General features: G+C 60.1%; 1 protein-coding gene across 1 annotated transcript; it reads left to right on the plus strand.

Moving 5' to 3' along the window:
* Nucleotides 1-297: 297 nt before the first annotated feature.
* On the plus strand, nucleotides 298-17,945 carry ABCD1 (ATP binding cassette subfamily D member 1; the record flags this gene model as incomplete). Its single annotated transcript, XM_079727762.1, has 10 exons — nucleotides 298-1,206; nucleotides 4,033-4,213; nucleotides 9,129-9,271; nucleotides 9,362-9,530; nucleotides 10,102-10,196; nucleotides 13,132-13,277; nucleotides 13,719-13,864; nucleotides 16,182-16,266; nucleotides 16,584-16,709; nucleotides 16,808-17,945. The coding sequence occupies 10 exons, from the start codon at nucleotides 298-300 to the stop codon at nucleotides 17,013-17,015; spliced, it is 2,208 nt and encodes a 735-aa protein (XP_079583888.1). The 3' UTR covers nucleotides 17,016-17,945.
* Nucleotides 17,946-18,893: the final 948 nt, after the last annotated feature.

The following is an 18,893-nucleotide window of genomic DNA, read 5'->3' on the forward strand; positions in this document are numbered from 1 at the left end:
AAAAGACGCCCTCTCTGCCCGAGACCTCTGGAGGCTCTGACCCCAGGGGCCAGGGGACTGACAAGTTCCTCCACCTCGGCTGCCTGAAGAGGCCGCGACCCTGGAGGCCCCTGAGCCCACCGCACCAGGGGGCCCAGCACCACCCGGGTGGCCTAAAGCGACAGTCTCAGGGACCACTGCGAGGTTTCCAGTTGCCTAGACAACGAGCCTGGGGTCAGAGCCACCACCCTTCCAGCCACCTGCCTCCTCTGCTGCCTCAGGCACCAGTCCTAGCCCCGTGAGTCCAGCCCAGGTGACATGACCGTGCTCTCGACCCCCCGGCCCTCGCGGGTGACCACGCTGAAGCGCACAGCTGTGGTCCTAGCCCTCACGGCCTATGGAGCCCACAAAATCTACCCCCTGGTGCGGCAGTGCCTGGCTCCGGCCAGGGGCCCTCAGACGCCGGCTGGGGAGTCCGCGCAGGAGGCCTCCGGGGCCACGGTGGGCGCAGCGGCCAAGGCTGGTGTCAACCGGGTGTTCTTCCAGCGACTCCTGTGGCTCCTGCGGCTGCTCTTCCCCAGGATCCTGTGCCGGGAGACGGGGCTGCTGGCGCTGCACTCAGCTGCCCTGGTGAGCCGGACTTTCCTGTCGGTGTACGTGGCCCGCCTGGACGGCCGGCTGGCCCGCTGCATCGTACGAAAGGACCCCCGGGCCTTCGGCTGGCAGCTCCTGCAGTGGCTCCTCATCGCGCTCCCCGCCACCTTCGTCAACAGTGCCATCCGCTACCTAGAGGGCCGACTGGCCCTGGCGTTCCGCAGCCGGCTGGTGGCCCACGCCTACAGCCTCTACTTCTCCCAGCAGACCTACTACCGGGTCAGCAACATGGACGGGCGGCTCCGCAACCCGGACCAGTCCCTAACGGAGGATGTGGTGGCCTTCGCCGCCTCCGTAGCCCACCTCTACTCCAACCTGACCAAGCCGCTCCTGGACGTGGCTGTGACCACCTACACCCTGGTTCGAGTGGCCCGCTCCCGCGGGGCCGGCACAGCCTGGCCCTCGGCCATCGCTGGCCTTGTGGTGTTCCTCACGGCCAACGTGCTGCGAGCCTTCTCGCCCAAGTTCGGGGAGCTGGTGGCAGAGGAGGCGCGACGGAAGGGGGAGTTGCGCTACATGCACTCCCGGGTGGTGGCCAACTCGGAGGAGATTGCCTTCTATGGGGGCCACGAGGTGGGGCAGGTTCGGGCGCCGGAAAGCGTGTAGCTGGGGGCTCAGGGGCAGGAGAGCCAGGGCTGCCTACGGCTGATGCCAGAGGTGTGGGCCAACCAGGGCCTTGGGCAGTTCAGATGGCACAGTAATGGAGAAGCAGGAAGGCTGGGTGGGGACTGCCCTGGGCCACTTCTGCTTCCTCTGCGCCTCACTTGTCTTGGCCTTAAGGCTGTGGACCCCAGCGATTTGAGACCAGAGTTCCCTGGTTGCCCCATGCCTCTAGCCAACAGAGAGGAGGCTCCTGCCATCTGGGGACGCGGCCTGCTGCCTGGCCCCTCCTGGGCCCCCAGACCCTTTGAAGGCTGGCCTCTGGCCCAGCTGGCCGGCCGGGCAGGCGGGCATTATGGGCATGACTCAGCCCAAGCGGAGGTTAACAAGCAGTGTGCAGCGTGCCGGCCGCAGCGGTGGTGGAGCTCAGCGCTCCAGGTCAAGGCTTCCCCCATCCGGAGCCCGAAGGCCCGCCTGGCTGTGGGCTTGGCCGCCTCCCCGAGGCCCTGGCCCAGGATGCCGGGCCCAGGCTGCCACTGCGGCAGGACGCACTTCCTGCCCGCCCAGCGGCCACCCTGCCCCCAGCGTGGCCGCCCTTCCGCCTGGGTCCCAGTTGTGCAGCTTCCCGGCAGGCCGGGTTGGGGGGGGGGGCCGGGCCAGCTACGGCCAGTAGCCCGGGCCTATAGGAAAGGTTACTCCAGGCCAATGCTCCCTTTATCTCGCCTCGGCCCCTCCCCTTCCTCGTGCCTGGGGTTGCGGCTGCCTCTGGCTAGGCTCTCTGCAACTCTGGTTTCAGTTCCCCAGTGTTTCTCGGGGGAGGGGCACAATGGCATCCATCTCGTGAAGGCCCATGTGTCCTCCCCGGGTCAGGTGGCCTTGTGCCCCAGACCTTGTCTCACTGGCTGCGCATCACATCAGGCAGAGAGGCAGGCTTGTCTCTGATTTTTAAAAAGGGTTTACTCCTGAGCAGATAGGGGGCAACCCGGGCGTGGGCTGGGCTCCAGATTTGGAGAAAAAGCGCCTGGTCTGCAGCTGCAACCCCCTCTCCTCCTCTCCTGTCCTCCGGGCCGCAGGGCCTTGGCAGGCAGCCGTGGCCTTGGGTGAGGCACTTGGCACGTTCCCCGTAGCTACATTGTCAGCCCCAGCCGGCACTCCTGCCAGCTCCCAGCATGAGCCTGGATTGCCCGGGTGCTCATTTCAGGAACAGGAGATGGGCTTGAGGCAAAGCCACTGAGCGGTGCCGCAGACCTGGGTGGTGGGGGGTAGAAGAGAGATCACTGGCTCCTCGAAGGACTTCCTCTGGGCTGGTTTCAGCAAATCGCATGCTCACCGCGAGGATTCACCGGCCAGGGTTGGAGGGACCTTGTGAGCGTCCACAGCCTGACTGTTTAGGCCTCAGCCAAAGGCCTGAAAGCAGTGTGGAGTGATGGGCCTTCATGGGTGGGTTGATTGCCCTTACTGTATAGGCAGGTGGCTCACCCCAGTCCCATTGGCGGATGTCCCCATGCCCAGGCTCAGATCAACAGGCTAGGGCAGAGGTGACTGGCTGGAGGGCAGACAGCAGGGTATTCTGCTGTTACTGGGATCTCGAGGAGGCTTATTTAGATACGCGCATACCAACACACACAACCTCTTACTGGCTTGTGCCTAGGTAGACCTTTCTTCATAAGTGGAAGCATGAAGCATCGTTTACAAGAATTTGGTCCTCCTAATGGCTCAGCCAATGTGATCCAAATTCCATACCTCTTGCTACCTCCAGGCTGTGTGAGCTGGGGCAGGTCACTTTGCCTATCTGGGCTGCGTTGGACATGAGAATACACACACAGTGGGACATGGTGAGAATCAAATGGAGAGTCAGCTGTGAAACCACTTGACAAAGGAAACGGTTCCAGGCTGGGCAGCTATTGTCAGTCAGGGGTGGGAAGGCGGGGCTAGGGCATGTGCCCCCCAACCAAGAAATCTATGCCCCAATGGCCACCTTGCTGTGACTGCTTCCTGACCACTCCAGCCCCCCGCCCGTCTAACTGCTGCTGTCACAGGGAGCCTCTTTCTCTCGCACTCCCTCTCCTCCTCTCTCTTCTCCAGGCCCTGCACAGGTCCCTCTCCTGAGATGGCAGGTAGTGGCCAGTGCAGGAAGGGGAGGGCAGGGGAGGCCCACTCACTGCTGAGTGGGTGGGCCAGAGTCCTCAGCTGGCTTGGGTGTGGGGCTGTCCACTGAGGGCGATTCCTGCACGAGCTGGCTTGGGAGTGTGCCCTGCAGGTTCTGGTGGGAGAATGCAGTGAAAGTTTCTCACCCAGAGGAACTATGGGAAAGTAGAGGGAGGCGGGGCCTAAGCAGGTAGAGATTATTGAACCAAGTTCTTCAAAACCAACAACCGCCTTTTGCTTTCCTGTGCTGTCCTTCGCTTAGTTCAGGGTAGCCCCCCAGCAGTTGCCCAAAGAAACGGGCAAGGTGGCTGCCCTCGGCCTATGTTGAGAAGCTGTCCAGGGCAAAGAGAGGGGTGTGGTGAGCACTCCAACTGAAGAGGTAGCGGAAAGGGGATGAGCGTGGGCCTCAGGAGGTGGGGGGGTGAGCCCCTTCACTGCCGCCATACCCCAATGTTGCGATGTCGATCCCATACCTCCCCCAAGTTTGAGACCTGTCCCCTGTAAACGTGGCCCAGTCCTAACCCCCGGCTCTCAACCTTGTCGTGGTCATCAAACAGCATGGCCTGTGTGAGCGACACTTGGGGACTCTCGCTGTCGCCCCTGTGGGACTGACCGCCAGGCCTCTGGGTCTCCGGTGCCCCATATCTGCAGGTGGAGCTGGCCCTGCTGCAGCACTCCTACCAGGACCTGGCTTCGCAGATCAACCTCATTCTGCTGGAACGCCTGTGGTATGTCATGCTGGAGCAGTTCCTCATGAAGTACGTGTGGAGCGCCTCGGGACTGCTCATGGTGGCTGTCCCCATCATCACCGCCACCGGGTACTCGGAGTCAGGTGAGCGGGGGCCTGTCCTCCTGCACCACTGGGCTAGGCTTGGGGGGGCCCCAGTGCTCAGCCGGCCCACCTGACTTTTCTACTTCCGGGGTCGGGGGGCACCCGGCAGGTCACACTCTCCCAGAGCTCCTCACTGCCTGCCACCCTGTGTGCGGCTCCCCTTTACAGCATCTCACGCTTCTTGGTCCCACTTGGCCAAGCCCAGGGACTGCAACTCAGGAACAGCCTTCAGCAGGCGCGTGCACCCTTGCGCATCCGGCCCCGCCCTCGGCTCATCTTGGAAGTGGGAGGGTGGGGAAGTACGTCGAGGGAGCCCCTTCCTGGCCTGGGCTTTGGCTTTCCCACCCGCGCCTACAATAGCTCTGGCAGGTTGTGGAGGGCAGAGCCCCCTTCCCCAAGGCCTTGGGGGGACTGGGAAGGATTCACATTTTGTTCCTCTACTGGTTTGCAAGGAATTCATTCTGCTTGCAGCCTTTTCGTGGTTGCCCTTCCAAGGTTAATGTGAGAACAGTGTGGGTTAATCAATAGCTCCTCCTCCTCTGGGCCCTTAGAGCACGTGGACTGGAGGACCAGCCCGCCTGACGTGCTGATGTCCCCAGCAACAGGTTTGCCGTTGCTTTATCCGGTTGGTGCGTGTTCAGATTCACCTGTGAGTTTCTGCTTTCTTGGCTTCCCAGCCCTTCCCCGCGGCCCAGTGACCCTCCTTCAGACAGCCGTCCTTCAGAAGTCCTTACTGTGAGGCTTTCATCATGGAGCTTCGAGATGATTTTCTTGTCTGAAAATGTCTTTATTTTATCCTCCCCCTACCCCCGAACTGAAGTTCAGTTGGGTGAGGGAGTTGAGACGGACGGTCGGTTTCTCTCAGCCCACTGACAACATCCTGTTGCCTCCGTTGGAGAATCTGTTACCAGCTTAACTGCTCTCAGCAGCCTGCGTGGTCTCCCTGGTTAGACTTTTCTCTTTTTCTGCAGTTTCTTTAGGAAGCGTTTGCCTGTGCATTTCTGTCTATTCTGCTTGAGACTTGTTGTATGGCCGTTGAATACTCAGATTGTTCCATCGTTCTGGAAAGTTCTCAGCTGTTATCTTTTCAAATATTGCCTCTCTCATTCTTTTTACTCTTTCCTTCTGGAATTCTCATTGCGTGTTGGGCTTCTCACTCCTTTGTGACTGTCCGTCTCTCTTCACTTTTCCCCATCTAGCACTGTCTATTTTGGGAGTTTTCCTCAGATTTTCCTGCTCATACATTTGCTAGTTTTCTCTTCTGCTGCATCTAATTTGAATTTTCTTTTTTTTTGGCCACACCGCGCTGCTTGAGGGATCTTAGCTCCCCGACCAGGGATCGAACCCGTGCCCCCTGCATTGGAAGCACAGAGCCTTAACTACTGGACCACCAGGGAAGTCCCTAATTTGAATTGTTTTTTATTTCAATGCCTTTTTCTGTAAAGTTCTGCCGGCGACCATATTAACCATGGTCATTCCATGGTCTCTGTGCAGCTATTCGGTTGTCTGAATTCTTGGGGGTCTAAGCCAGCTTTATCTTCCATCTGCCGGTCTTCTTTGCTCGTGGTCGTTGGGTCTAGCCTAACTAGAGGGTAGGATTCCCCTGCGCACATTTGCTTTAGTTTTAGCCAAGCGGCTGCCCGGTAATGAACCAGTTGGAGGCCACTTTCATGTTAACTTCTCTGCTTGGGGGAGGAGGGGTTCCCCGCACTTGCAGGTGATATTAATTTGCAGCCCAGACACATAATTACAAATTCTTAGAGGAGACCTTTTGGTCCTTGCACCTAGAGCCCTATCTTCTCCGTCTCTGGGGATGTCACAGGAGCACCTGGCTACTGGGTTCTCTTCTCACTCCTGGGAATTTCCCTTGCTTTCCTGCAAGCACAGCTCTGATTTAAAAGGTGTTATATTTTATGCAGTTTGGTAGTAAGAGGGTTTTCAGATATATGTAAAGAGAGAGCCTGACGTGCGTGTTTCAGAACCAGAAGTCTCTCTGATTCTCTCCCTATTGGTGTCTCTCCCTTGGGGCTTCCGTACCCTCAGCTGTCTGTCCCTCTCTGGGTGACCCCCAAGAGGAAAGGTTTAATTGGAGGAGGTAGTTGCTTCCACCAATGGACCTACACTAAGGGTGGCCTTGATTTAGGCCAGGAGCATGGGAACTGACCCAGGAGGAAACCAAGCCGTGGTTTCTGTGAGGAAGTGCCTGTGGCCGCTTCCCTCTGAAGCTGGCACTGGGCACTGGGCACAGCTCAGCCTGTCTAGTCCCCGAGGCCTCTCCCTCCTCTGAAGGCCTAGGACTTTTTGGCGCCTCTGCTGTGTCGGGCTTTGTGGGCGATTCAGAGTCCTGAGCTCCTGTCCCCACGCTCATGGCCCTTATAGCCAGTCACCTGTGAACGTGTGGACCGCTCCCATCCCCCTGGCTCACTCCGCTCGCTCGTCTCACTGGCCTCCCCCGGAACACCAGGCCTGCTTCCGCCTCAGGCCCTTTGCTCCTCCTCGCTCTGCCAGGAATGTTCTTCATTCTGCCATCCCGCGGCCCCTCCCTCCCTCTGTGGGAGCTTTGCTCACAGGCACCCTCTAGGTGAGACCACCGCTCCACCTTTCTCTCCCCCTCCCCTGCCTCGCTGCTGAACAGCCCGTCTGCTCCCCGTCTGCGGCTGCCTTATAGAGGCTCTGCCACTTTAAACTCAAGGAGGCCAGAGGTTTGTCTGTTTTGTCCCTGCTGTGTCCCCAGTAACTGGAGACAGAGAGCGCTGGGAAGCAGGTGAGGAGGCCAGCGATTATCCACAGGGGAAGATGTAGCTACCTTTGCCTTTCTGGCCTGCCGGCATGGCGGCCTGGCCGGGAAGAGCTGTCAGGTGTCTGGCTCTAGGGCACTCATCTTAGCCCCCAAGGCTCCGAGGAAAGCTGCAGAGGGTTATGCTGTCTCCAGGCAGGGGCCCACTGTTGCCAGGGCCCCCGCGCAGACCCTTTCCCTTTGTGCGCAGTCCCTTTCCAGCTCTCAGGATGTCCGGCGAGGAGGGTTTGTGTCCCCCCTGCCTAGGGACCTTAGACTGTCAGAATCACCACTCCCCTCCCCCGCCCAGTTCCCTGGACTCCTGGTGCTCCAGCCAGCTGTCTGGCCCTATCCACCCCACACTGCACCTGCCCTGACCTGACTCCCTGGCCCTTCCCAGCCCACCCCCACCATCACATCCTTGAGGCTCCACCCTCAGATCCATTTATGCCCCTGGATAGAGTTAGCCCTCAGACTTGGCCTCCCCCTTGCTCCCCATCACCATTTCCAGAACATTCCTTGTGTAAAAACCTTGCCCCTCTAGGGGGTCCAACGGTCAAGGGAGTCAAGGCCATTGACAAGAGAGGGTTGAAGTGAGCGACCATGGGGTCTCAGCTGAGACAGAAAAGAAAAAACCAAGTAAAGACAGGAGCAGGCTCTCAGGGAGAGATAGTAGCATCGAGGATGGCCGCAGAATACGGCAGCAAGGGGAGAAATGAGGGCGGCACGGGATACACTGGAGGTCTGAAGGGGGTATTCCTGTTTGAGAGGCTCGACAGGGGCTGCCGTTGTCGTGCAGGACGCAATATCTGCGTTATTGAGACGTAATTAACATACCATACAATTCGGCCTTTTTAACGGGTACAATTCAGTGGGTTTTGATATAGTCACAAAGTTGTGCAACCATCGCCACTATCTAAGTCTAGAACATTGTCACCACCCCAACAAGAAACCCCGGACCCATCAGTGGTCACTCCCCACCCCACCTGGCAGCCCTCAGCGACCACTCATCTTCCTGTCGCTATGGGTTTGCGTCTTCCGGACATTTCATATAAATGGAATCACACAATATGTGGCCTTCTGTATCTGGCTTCTTTTACTTAGCATCGTGTTTTTACGATTCATCCACGCTGTAGGATTAATCAGTACTTTATTCCTTCTTATGGCTGAATAATGTTCCATTGTATGTATATAGCTACCACATTGTGTTTATCTACTCATCCATCGGTAGACGTTTGGGTTGTTTCCATCTTTCGGCTCTTACGAATAACTGCTACGCACATTCATGTATCATTTTTTGTGTGGACCTCTGTCTTCACTCCTCTTGGATATATATGCACACCTAGGAGTGGAATTGCTGGGTCATTTGGTAACCCTCTGTTTAACATTTGGAAGAACTGCCAAACTTGTCTTGCACAGTAGCTGCACCATTGTTCATCCCCACCAGCAGTGTCCCATGGGGCCAACTGCTCCGCTTCCTCACCAACACTTTTACTGTCTTTTCACTTATAGCCATCCTAGTGAGTGTGAAGTGGTGTCTCATCGCAGTTTTGATTTTGTATTTCCCTGGTGACCAATAAACATCTTTTCGTATGCTTCTTGGCCATTTGTATATCTTACAGAGGAAATGTTTATTCAGATCCTTTGCCCATTGTTTAATTGAGTCGTTTGTCTCTTTATTGTTGAATTGAAAAAGTTCTTTATGTATTCTGGGACCTGGGCCCTTAGCAGATATATGATCTGCAGATATTTTCTTCCAGTCTGTAGGTTGTGTTTTCACCTTCTGGATGACTTACTTTGGTGCCCAGAACTTTTTACTTTTGTCAAAGCTCCCTTACCTGTTTTGCTTTTGTCACTTGTGCTTTTTGGTGTCGTATTTAAGGAGCCATACCTAATCCCAGGGCACGAAGGTTTACCCCTGCTTTCTTCTAAGAGTTGTGTAGTCTTAGCTCTTCCGTGCAGGCCGGTGCTCCACTCTGAGTTAGTTTTTGTGTGTGGTGTGCGGTAGGGGTCCTTCTTTTGCATGTGGATACCCGGTTGTCCAAGCACCATTGGCTGGACAGACTTGCTCTCTCCCCCAGTGGGTCAGTTATGATTTTCCACTGTCCTTGCCACTCCCCGCCCCACTGTGCTCTGCAGACTCGGAGGTGGCGAAGAAGGTGGCCCTGGAGGCGAGGGAGGAGGAGCTGGTGAGCGAGCGCACGGAAGCCTTCACCATCGCCCGCAACCTCCTCACAGCTGCCGCGGACGCCATCGAGCGGGTCATGGTGTCCTACAAGGAGGTAACCCCCCGCCCAGCCCCCACCCCTACCATCTCCCCTCCCTCCCCACCCCCACTGGCAGGGGCTGAGCCACGGTCGCCCTCCCTGCAGGTGACAGAGTTGGCTGGCTACACAGCCCGGGTCCACGAGATGTTCCAGGTATTTGAAGACGTCCGGCACTGCCGTTTCAAGAGGCCCGGGGAGCCAGAGGACGCTCAGGCAGGGTCCGGGGCCGTGGTGAGGTCCGGTGTCCGTGTGGAGGGGTCCCTGCAGATCCGAGGTAAGGGTGCCCTCCCCAGAGAGGCCGCCCTGGTCCCGGCCCTCCCACGGCAGGCTGCCCAGTGCCCCACAGAGGGCTTCCTGGGCACGTTGCGGCCCCCGCAGCCCTCCCTCTCAGAGCGGTCGCCGCTGGCCACTGTGCTCACGTGCCCAGTCCCTTCCAGGTGCCCTGGCCAGGGTTTCCCTTTGCGAGAGAGGGGGGCGTGGTCCCCGAGCGGAGGGGATCACTCACCCACGCGGGCAGCGAGAGAAGTTCGCAGCTCCAGTAGGGGCTGGGGCGCTGTGGAAGAGGCCCCAGGCGTCGGAGCCGCCTTGCAGGTGGTGTGGCGTTGAGGGGCTACAGGAGCGGACGCCACGCTCGGGCTCCAGAGGCCAGGGAACCGGCTTTGCCCCTCCGCCGCCCAGAGCACAGCAAGGGGGCTGTAGTCAGCTGGTGGGCAGCTGCACTGTATTCCCAAGGGCCCCTGGGCCACACACCGGCATGCTGTCGCGGGTTGGGGGTAGATGGCGCCCACCGGAAGGTGGAGGGAGAGCTCTGCTCCTTCTCTCCCCTCCTCGCGTTCTCTCTCCAGGCCAAGTGGTGGATGTGGAGCAGGGGATCGTGTGTGAGAACATCCCCATCGTCACGCCCACGGGGGAGGTAGTGGTGGCCAGCCTCAACATCAGGGTAGGTCGAAGGGCGGAGGGGAGCCCCAACCTGGAAGCACGGGCGGGGCCGAGCCCAGCTCTGGGGCCCGGGGCCTGGCCTTCTGCACCCACCTCAGCCCTCAGCATCCAGCCTGCCCGCACTGCCAGTAGCCATTGACCCCAGGTCTACGTGGCAGGCAGGCTAAGCTCAAGGTGAAAGACCAACGTGTCTCTGAGTGACTGTTAGTTCTGGGGCAGTGGAGTCAGAGCTGATTAAGAGAGACCAGTGATTACCTGCACTGGGCTGGAGTCACCCAAAGGTTCCTGGTCCTATCGTTGCCAGCACCCCACGCCTGCCCCTATCCCTGAGTAGCCCAGGACTTGGGGACTCTGGTCCAACTCCAGCTGTGATGAAAGAGGTTCTCTTCCACCGACCCGGGCTTGAGGTCCCACAGATCTGCCGTGAGAGGCCCCCAGGGCGGGTGTGTGCCGGGTGCAGCCTGGCCCACTGGGAGGGCTCTCAGCCATTATGCAAGCTGTCTGTGGAGAGGATGCCCTGGGGGCAGACATTCACCAGTGACCTGTGTCCCCAGCCAGAGCTCTGGACAGGGTCAGGGAGTGATAGAGTGAAAGGGAGTCCTGGGTGCAGGAGTCATTCATTCATTCAACTAATGTTCCCTGAGCTCCAGGCTGGACCCTGTAAACCACAGGTAAATCAGGGGAACCCCAAAGGGTTACAGAGATCCCAGATTTGGGACTTCCCTGGTGGTCCAGCGGTTAAGACTCCACGCTTCCACTGCCAAGGGCGCGGGTTTGATCCCTGGTCAGGGAACTAAGATCCCACATGCCGCCCAGTGTGGCCAAATTAAACTTTAAAAAAAAAAGAAAAGATCCATGGTTAGATGGCTGTCCCGGGTCCAGCGAGGGCCACAGGAAAGGCAGAGTAGAGGTCTGCATCCCTGGGGGAGTAGAGGTCACATGAAGCTTCACCCAGGAGCCTCCGGGCGGGCAGGCGGGCAGTGTGGTGAAGAAGAGGGCAGGGACGAGGAGCCAAGGGGCTTCGGGCCCAGGTCCTGCAGGGGCCACGTGTGCCCCGCTGAGGAGCCAGGGCAGCGGAAGCCACGGCCAGGCAGGGAATAGGCAGGAAGGGCCAGTGCCTAGAACTCCTTTCCTTGATCTGCTGAGAGGGGGCCTGAGAGCCAGTTGGAGGCTGGATGCAGGCCAGTGGTGCGATCCCCATCGCCCCTGGCAGTAGTCACCCTTGGGGTGTGGGGCTGCCACTGACGGCCAGTTTATGCAGGGTGAATGGCTTCCAGGCAGGCCCAGTGGAAGCCCCGCTGGGCAAAGCTCAGAGGCCACGGTGAGCAGGGGCGTGGCTGGTTAAGGAGCGAGGTCAGCCGAGGAACGGGTGACCAGGGGCTGACCAAGGGCTCTGTCCTGGCAGAGCCGCTGGTGGAGCTGGGCTCCAGGGCTGGGAGATGTTGGGGGTGGGGAGCAGTTCCTGGCCCTGATCAGCCAGGTGATAGGGTCAGAAGGGCGGTCGGAGAGATGCACGGAAGGAGACGAGGGAGGCAGCCGTGGAGCTGGCTGGGGCCACGCAGCTCCCCCGGAGCCAGGCACACAGAGGAGCCGGGGCCTGACCAACCAGCCCTCCCACATCTGCACAGAGGGGGGCCTGGGCCCTGCCCGAGGGAGTTTATAGTCTAACGAAGGAGGAACAGCAAACGAGGGGCTCAACCAACAGAATTTCAGGTCAGGGTGTCTAGGCCTCTCCCAGCTTCTGGTGTTTTGCCTTCATCTTTTTTTTTTGGCTGCATTGGGTCTTTGTTGCTGCGCGCGGGCTTTCTCTAGTTGTGGCGAGCAGGGGCTACTCTTCATTGCCATGCGCGGGCTTCTCATTGCGGTGGCTTCTCTTGTTGTGGAGCACCAACTCTAGGCGTGCGGGCGCAGTAGTTACGGCACTTAGGCTCAGTAGTTGTGGCTTGCGGGTTCAGTAGTTGTGGCGCACGGGCTTAGTTGCTCCGCGGCATGTGGCATCTTCCCGACCAGGGCTCGAACCCCTGTTCCCTTCATTGGCAGGCAGATTCTTAACCACTGTGCCACCAGGGAAGTCCCTGCCTTCATCTTCACATGGCACTCTCCCTGTGCACGTGTCTCTGTGTCCAAATGTCTCCTATTTATAAGGACACCAGGTCACACTGGATTAGGGGCCCACCCCACTCCTCATCTAAATTTCATTATATCCGCAAAGACTCTATTTCCAAGTAAGGTCACATTCTGAGGTCCTGGGAGTTAGGACTCCAACCCAGGACTCTTTGAGGGGACACAGTTCAACCCATGGCACTGACCGGGATAAACCAGATGGACGCGCGTATCCGACACACTCTGGGATCTCGCGAGGACTGCACTGGCTGGAAGGCCCTTAGTGTTGCTGTGATGTCACACATGGTGGTGGGCAGCGGAAGCTGTACCCCACGTGCCTTGACTCCGTGCCTCATGCTCTTCCCCACCCCGAGGACGGCGGGCTCCCTGCCATCTGCACGATCCCCGCCTGCTCGGGCCTTTTTCCCATAGCAGGTGTTTCCAGAACACCAGGGGACATGATGTAGTTGGCTCATGGGGGGCCTCAGGTGCTTGACGCTTGGCTTCCAGGTGAAGTGGGATGGCTGGGCTGCAGGCTGACGTTGACCATCTGGGGCGCGTACCCGTTTGTTGGACTGTAGCAGAACAGGCCCTCCTCCTACTGGCCCCCTGCTCTCTGGTGCATGTCGGGGCCCTAGGGGACAAGGCAGTGCCTGAAACAGGCAGCCGGTTAGGGCTCTGGATACCAGAGCTCACCGTCGGGGCCCTGCCATTCCTCACCAAGAGACGGAGGACGGCATGTGCTGGGTGCGGGGCCTCTCCGAGGCTGTCAGGCAGCCCGTGGGTAAGGAGAGGGAGGCCCGGGCCGGGCTCCACAGCCGCTGCCTCTACAGGTGGAAGAGGGCATGCACCTGCTCATCACGGGCCCCAACGGCTGCGGCAAGAGCTCTCTGTTCCGTATCCTGGGCGGCCTCTGGCCCACCTATGGTGGTGTGCTCTACAAGCCCCCACCCCAGCGCATGTTCTACGTCCCCCAGAGGTGAGTGGTGCGGTGATGGGGCCACCGGCGGTGGCGGGGGGGGGGGGGAGGGAGCCAGCGTCCCCAGGTCCACCCCCACCCCTTCTGACCTGCGGAACCTGACGTTCCGGAGATGGCAGGGCCCGAGGCCTGGGCAGAGGACGGCAAGGTGCTGCCACTCCGCCCCGACCCGCTCGCCCAGCAGCTTCACAGCTGGGGGTGCGTGTGCATGCATGAGTGTGTGTGCCCGAGTACCTGCACGTGTGCCGTGATGCGTGTGTGCAACCCAAGTGTGCGTGCGTGTGTGAGTGGGTGGGCACGGCACGCTGCGCGGCGGCGTCTGCGGCCTTCTGGTCGGCCCCCCTCGGGCAGGCAGGGCCCGTGCGGAGCCCGCTCAGGCACAGGGCATCGGCAGGGCAGCCGGGCCGCCCTTCCCTCGGCGGACACGTGGCTCTCCCGCAGGCCCTACATGTCTGTGGGCTCCTTGCGCGACCAAGTGATCTACCCGGACTCGGTGGAGGACATGCGAAGGAAGGGCTTTTCAGAGCCGCACCTGGAAGCCATTCTGGACATCGTGCACCTGAACCACATCCTGCAGCGGGAAGGAGGTAGGGGAAGGGGCATCCCACTCATCAGTGCCACAGGGGAAGCCGTCGATCGATCGTCCTTTGTCCCAAGGCTCAGCCGGGGAACCTGCTGCTGCGCCTGCCCGTGCCTCCCTCCTGGCCCCCGAGGGATGAAGACTACCCCAACCAAAGTTCGCAAGTCCGAAGCGCTATGTGGCCTGGAGAGCCCCGCCCCCTGGGGAGGACCGGCAGGAAGCGGGCGGCCGCAGATGGCCTGAGTGCACTCCACTCGGGAAGGGAGCCAAGCCTGGCGGGGGCCACCCAGCGGGGCACGCTCTCCAGGCTCTGCGCTCCGTGGCAGGCAGGGCCTCTCGGGCCAGGCAGGGAAGCGACAGGTCAGTTATGCATTTCAGCGAGAGGGCAGAGCATGGGTGTGGGCAGGGCAGCCTGCAGCGTGCACAGCGGGAGCAGAGGTGGAGGGGACGCCAGCCCACCCACGTGTCTGGCTCGAGCCTGGGAGGTGTGTCCCCTGGAAAGAGACCGCAGGAGGGAGAGACAGGCCGATGGCCAGAGAACGCATCGCTTGGGGACTTCTCAGGTTGGTCTTTAATTGCCTGTCGTGCCCAGAGGGGCGGAAGTGGAGAGTGCGGTCCAGCTGCCAGAGTTTGGATTTTTATACTGAAAGCTGAGTGGCAGAGGTCCGAGTCCTACCTAGGCTACGAAGGGGCAGCTTGACCTTGAGCGAAAGCTGACCTCTTGAGATGCTTTCCACCTGTAGAAGGGGCCAGGTACCAACCAGTCTCAACCTCAGTGCCAGCAGTAAATGAAAGAGTGCCTGTGAGGACCCATGGGGGCTCCGCAGGACGTGGCAGGTGACTCATGAGAGTCCTTCCCAGGTGTTGTCACCTGTGCAGAAGGGGGGCCACAGGCGGCGGATTCAGTGGGGCTGTTCCTCCCGGGCCTGCCCTGGTTGCCATGGTCCCTGCAAAGCTTTATCCCCAGCTTCGCCCTGGCCTGGTCGGGCCTCTTTTGCTCGCCCTGGGAGTGTACCCCTCCTCCTGGGCTCCACACACCCCTGAGTGCCTGGGGCCCCTGAGGCCGGCCATTACACCCATTAGCATCGAGCTCAGCTGTGAGTAATAGAACCATCCACCAACTGTGGCTGAAATAATTTGCACGTTCATCTTAACCGTGACATAGAAGTCCCGAGGAAGGCAGGCTGCAGTTGGTGGGGGCAGCCCCACTCCACGAAGGCCCCCAGGTCACTCTGTTATATGTGGCTTCCTTTCCCAAGGTCACCTCACGGTCCAAGGTGTCTGCTCCAGCATCACAGCATATCCCAGGCCATAGGATGGAGAAAGTGGCGGGGTGGGGGTGGGGGGGGAGGTGCAAATCATAGAGTGAATGTCGCCTGTCCTTTAAAGAAAGTTCCAGAAGCTGCCACGTGTGTTAACACTTACACTTATACCCCACTGGCCAGAATTCAGTCCTGTGGTTAAACCTCTCATCAAGGCAAGCTGGGGGATTTTGTCTTTTTTTGTGTGTGGCCACGTGCCCTGCCAAAATCTCTAGTTTTCTGGAAAGGCAGTGGAGGGAGCAGGCGAGGAGGCGTTTCTGATGAGAAGCACAGGCCTGGCGCTTGTGGGTGAGAAGCCTTCTGGAGAGCCCATCGCAGCCATCCTTGGGGCTCTGCCGTGACTGTTTGATGCCCACTGGCACTTCATTAGCACCCCATCAGGTCCTGTGTGAGTTCGCTGGCACCACAGATTGGGTGAGGCAAACGACAGAGACATATCGTCTCCCAGTTGTGCAGGCCGGGAGGCCAAGATCCAGGGGTGTGGGCAGGGGCATTTCCTTCTGGGGACCGTGAGGGAGGGTCTGTTCCAGGCCTCTCTCCTGGGCTTGCAGTTGCCGTCTGCTCCTTGTGTCTTCAGGTTGTCTCTCCTCTGTGCACGTCTGCATCTCCAAATGTCCCCTTTTTATAAGGACACGAGTCCCATTGGATGAGGACCCACCCCAGTGACCTCACTTTAACTCGATCACCTCTGTAAAGACCCTGTCTGCAAATGCAGTGGCATTCTCATGTCCTGCGGGTGAGGACTCCCATGTATCCTTTCTTGGAGGGGATGTAATTCTGGTCCCAGCTCTTTTGAACTATTCCGGTGTCCCCACAGACAGACAGGTACCCAGAGCACACGTCCCCAGTGGACAGCCTTTCCCCGAGTCCCGTGCGCTGCTGTGTTCCGCTATTGTTGGTGGCCCGGCCCCTCCCACCACAGCCACTGTGCCTGGGCCCGGGCCCTCTGCCCGTGCTGCCCGGCCCTTGTTGAACTGAACAGCAACCTTTGTCTCCTGCCAGGTTGGGAGGCCGTGTGTGACTGGAAGGACGTTCTGTCCGGGGGCGAGAAGCAGAGAGTTGGCATGGCCCGCATGTTCTACCACAGGTGAGCCACGCTGTCCTGAGTGGTTGGGCTCCCTCGGGCACTGGAAGTCCTCCGGGCCAGGGGCAGAGACAAGGGTGCTGCCTGGGTGCTCCCAGGAGCCTGCTCGGCATCTGTGCTCCCTGGGAGCCCCTTAAGCGGGGAGGGCAGCGCCACCAGGGGGCCTTGCCCTGCCCGCCAGGGCCCAGCAGGGATGGGACCGCAAGGACAGGGGGTCAGCATGCAGATCAGGCTTCCCGCCCCCACTGGGGGCTGGGGCCAGCCCGGGCTGTTGGCCTTGGAGGGTCCACAGGCTCACGCACTCAGCCCCCACCCCCAAGGCCCAAGTACGCCCTCCTGGATGAGTGTACCAGTGCCGTGAGCATCGACGTGGAAGGCAAGATCTTCCAGGCGGCCAAGGATGCAGGCATCGCCCTGCTTTCCATCACCCACCGGCCCTCCCTGTGGTAGGTGCCCTCCGTTCCGGCGAGCGACGCGCCCGTGGCTTTGCAGCTGGGGAGGGGGCGGTGCTGCCAAACGACCTCCGCTCCCTCTCCTGGGACAGGAAGTACCACACACACTTACTACAGTTCGACGGGGAGGGTGGCTGGAAGTTTGAGAAGCTGGACTCGGCCGCCCGCCTGAGCCTGACTGAGGAAAAGCAGCGGCTTGAGCAGCAGCTGGCGGGCATCCCCAAGATGCAGCGGCGCCTCCAGGAGCTCTGCCAGATCCTGGGCCAAGGCCCCGGAGTCCTCCAGACCGCTGCCACCTGACAGACGGCCCTGGCTCTTAGCCCTTGGCCCACGCCCCACACCAAGCCCTCGGATCACGTGAAGGAAACGGAGCGCCTGCCCACCAAGCCTTCCCCTCCACCGCCCCGCTGCGGGCCCACCCTGCATGCTTTGCCGTCCTCCCAGGCCTCCCAGAGGACAGCCAGCGAAACCCGTGCCCACTTCCCAGCCCCACCAGACTGGGACCTGGGCGAGTGGAAGGGGAGAGGGGCCAGAGGCGCGGCCCCGCTCACAGCACCAGCCTGTGCCCAGGAGCCTTGGTGTTTGCGGGGCAGCGCCTCCTGAGTCTGGAGTCCCCCCATTCCCTCCTCTGCGGTCCCTTGGAGACATCACGGATGGTCCATCTCTCTATTGCCATCATCCCAGTGGCCCGCCGAGGCTCCCGTCCCCCAGAACACCCTTACTGCCATAAAAACGGCCAAGTGGGCCCCGCGATGAGGCAGGGCCCCTCATCTGTGCCCCTTCTCCCCACCAGTCATCCCAAAGAGCCCTCGGGAGGAAGAATTGCACAACATTTCCTACCGAGCAATGACAAGAATGTAGACCCCATCCCCCTCCGTCCCCAGCCCTCTCCCCTTCAGGCTAATTTATTGGATTCCTCCATCGCCAACATGAGCACCCTGCCAGCGGGGGAGGTGGCCTGGGCCCCCAGCCAGCCCGCTACCCCACCAGCCTACACTGCCAACCGCCAGGGCGTGGGTGGGGGCGGGGATGCTGGGGCTGCCGGGCATGAGGGCACCGCTGTCCCAGTTCAGTGCCAAAGAGGGGTCAGTGGGGAAGCTGTCTCTGCAAAGACTGCCCCCACCCAAGGGGGAGACCCCGCCGCCGCGCCGCCGTGTGCCTTTCAGGCCCTCAGCCCTCGGGTCAGGGAACCTCCCTCAGTTCCTCAGTAAAAACCTCCTGTGGAAAGTGCAGTCCTGCCTCCCAGCCTCTTTGTCGGTTGGGGCTTGGGGGAGAGGCTTGGGGTAGAGGCAGGAGGGGCAGCAGTGGCCTGCGTGGGGAGGAGGAGCCTTGAGCCCTACCCCCAGCCGAAGATGCTGCCCTGCGTGTTCTCCGGCAGACACAGCCGTGGGCAGGCGGCATCAGCAACATCTCACAAAAAGGATGGCTGAGCCGGACGAGGACTCTGGACCCAGCCCCACCTTGTGCCAGGGTGGAGAGGAGAGGACCGAGGTCCAGTCCACCCGTGACGAGCTCCAAGAGAGATGCTGAGAGAAAACCAGTGAGCTGCCAAATGGGCTGGCAGGGGACACGGAGGAGGAAGAGTCCTGAGCCAGCCAGGCAAGGAGCAGTGGGGACACAGTGCTTCTAGACCTTCTAGGAGGAGGGAACGCTTGTGCAGAGGCCCAGGGGTGAATCAGGAGTAAGATGCAGGATATCAATGCCAAGTGCAGGGGGGAGGGAGGGACCTCACTTCCAGAGCCTGGCCTTCAGAAGCAGTGAGAAGCCACTGAAGGGTTTTCAGCAGGATGGAAACAACACGGGATTCATGCTTAACGGAGGCTGCGTGGAGGGTTTCTTGGAGGGAGGCAAGAGCACTGCGCTTGGCCCTCACCCACTGCTGGTGGGACAGAGGTGGGGCAGCCATCATGGGGAACAGTGTGGCAGGTCCTGGAAAGCTAGGCAGAGTTCCCATGTGACCCAGCACTTCCACTCGGAGATATAGACCCAAGAGAATGGAAAATGGATGTTCAATCAAAACCTTATACGTGGGGCTTCCCTGGTGGCGCAGTGGTTAAGAATCTGCCTGCCAATGCAGGGGACACGGGTTCGAGCCCTGGTCCGAGAAGATCCCACAAGCCGCGGAGCAGCTAAGCAGCTAAGCCCATGCACCACAACTACTGAGCCTGCGCTCTAGAG

This window comes from Hyperoodon ampullatus, assembly GCF_949752795.1.
Source record: "Hyperoodon ampullatus genome assembly, chromosome: X".
In the NCBI taxonomy this organism is placed as follows: domain Eukaryota; kingdom Metazoa; phylum Chordata; class Mammalia; order Artiodactyla; family Ziphiidae; genus Hyperoodon; species Hyperoodon ampullatus.